At 43.9% G+C, this 1436-nt stretch overlaps 1 protein-coding gene across 1 annotated transcript in view; it reads left to right on the top strand.

The window, feature by feature from the left end:
* Nucleotides 1-685, top strand: part of PPTG_23678 (hypothetical protein) — a gene marked incomplete at both ends in the record, with an annotated part of 5124 nt that extends 4439 nt beyond the window's left edge. The window contains 2 exons of the mRNA XM_008912418.1: nt 16-490; nt 553-685. Of these exons, the coding sequence (XP_008910666.1) occupies nt 16-490; nt 553-685 (608 nt within the window). The remainder of the gene's footprint in view (nt 1-15; nt 491-552) is intronic.
* Nucleotides 686-1436: the final 751 nt, after the last annotated feature.

Genomic DNA, 1436 nt, shown 5'->3' with positions numbered 1-1436 from the left:
ACCGTGGTGCCACAGACGCTTTGTTAGACCAAAATCGGTACACCTTGACAGCCTACATTTCGTTATTCAACGAAAAGAATCCAGCCAGCAAGAAATCTTTGCTTGAGACGCTTCTTGGGCATTATGGCGATGTTGCGGTGGCGGAGGCGCTTACTATTGCAGAGAGCAAACGTGCTACGAAGAACCTGGCGACACAGATGCAGATTCAGCAGTTTCAACAGTGGCAAAAAAGCGGGAAATCTGCAGGCGCTATATTCAAACAGCTAGATATTGATGTCGATGAGTTTTTACTCGTGATGAGCTCAAAATTAGAAGCCTTAGAGGACTACAACACGACACTCAAAGTTGGTAATTTGCGATACAAACAAGATACATTCACGGTAGTCAGAAAAGGCTTCGGTGACGATGTCGAGCTTGCACTTGTGGTCGTTAGAGCACTCAAGACATTAGAGCTGGAAAACGCAAATATTCCCGTTTCAACTGCAACTGTGTACGAGAGACTGTTGTTAAAGCGATGGTTCAACAAAAGATCAAGCCGGAAAACGTTTATAGAAAACTCTTTGGTGATGGCGAGAATATTGCTAGTAGTTTGGAAAAAGCAGTTGTACAACGGTACACGCAGTACTATCGCAACAAGATGGCCCCTCCGCCTGTGAACGCTGTCATCGATCCTAGACGTTCTTAAGTCGCTTGGGAAATGGGTCTAGCTGATTTGCTGGCCGAGACAGAGAGAACGGCGTCATTTTCACTCGTGCATGGACATATCAAAGTTCAAAACGAAGAGCTCAATCTGTAGAATATCCGCGAGTTCTGGAAAATAATGACGGTACAGCCTATCACTTTTGTTGGAGCTCGTTGAATAGTTGGATGGGACGTTAAAAGATTTCTGGAGATGGACAGTATCTTGAAGCTGATGATTATTTCCGTTGACGTAGTGGATACTGCAGTCGACAGATGAGGTGTTGTACTTGTTACAGACTCAGCAGAGTAATCAAACGATGCATGGCGTACAAGAGTGTTGTCACTGGACGTTTATATTAATGTGTTCCGTGTCGAGAATGCTTTGATAGATGGTTATATCAAATCCATTGTCCATAACCATTTTTATAGATGGCAACCTCACACGATAGCATGGCTGGATAGGGAACGAGGCTTAGGCGTTGATGTCCTTGCTGTGTGAATAGGAATATCTCCCTCGTCAGCATTCCTAGATGTGGCTTCTACGATTTCCATTGTGTTATCAAGCGTAATATGCATGTTGGGTTGTCTTAAGTATGGGAGTCATCAGCCGCACTACTGGTCGTGTCTACTATACTTCTTTTTGATCGGAGAGTGCCAGTTCACTTTACTGCTAATACATGTTCACCAACAGATAAATTTTTAATATAATTCGGTTCAGGTTCACTCGTGTGACCGGATGTGCATCACTTAGCCTG

Source organism: Phytophthora parasitica (genome assembly GCF_000247585.1).
Source record: "Phytophthora parasitica INRA-310 unplaced genomic scaffold supercont2.47, whole genome shotgun sequence".
Lineage (NCBI taxonomy): Eukaryota > Oomycota > Peronosporomycetes > Peronosporales > Peronosporaceae > Phytophthora > Phytophthora nicotianae.
This window is presented reverse-complemented; position numbering and strand designations above follow the sequence as displayed.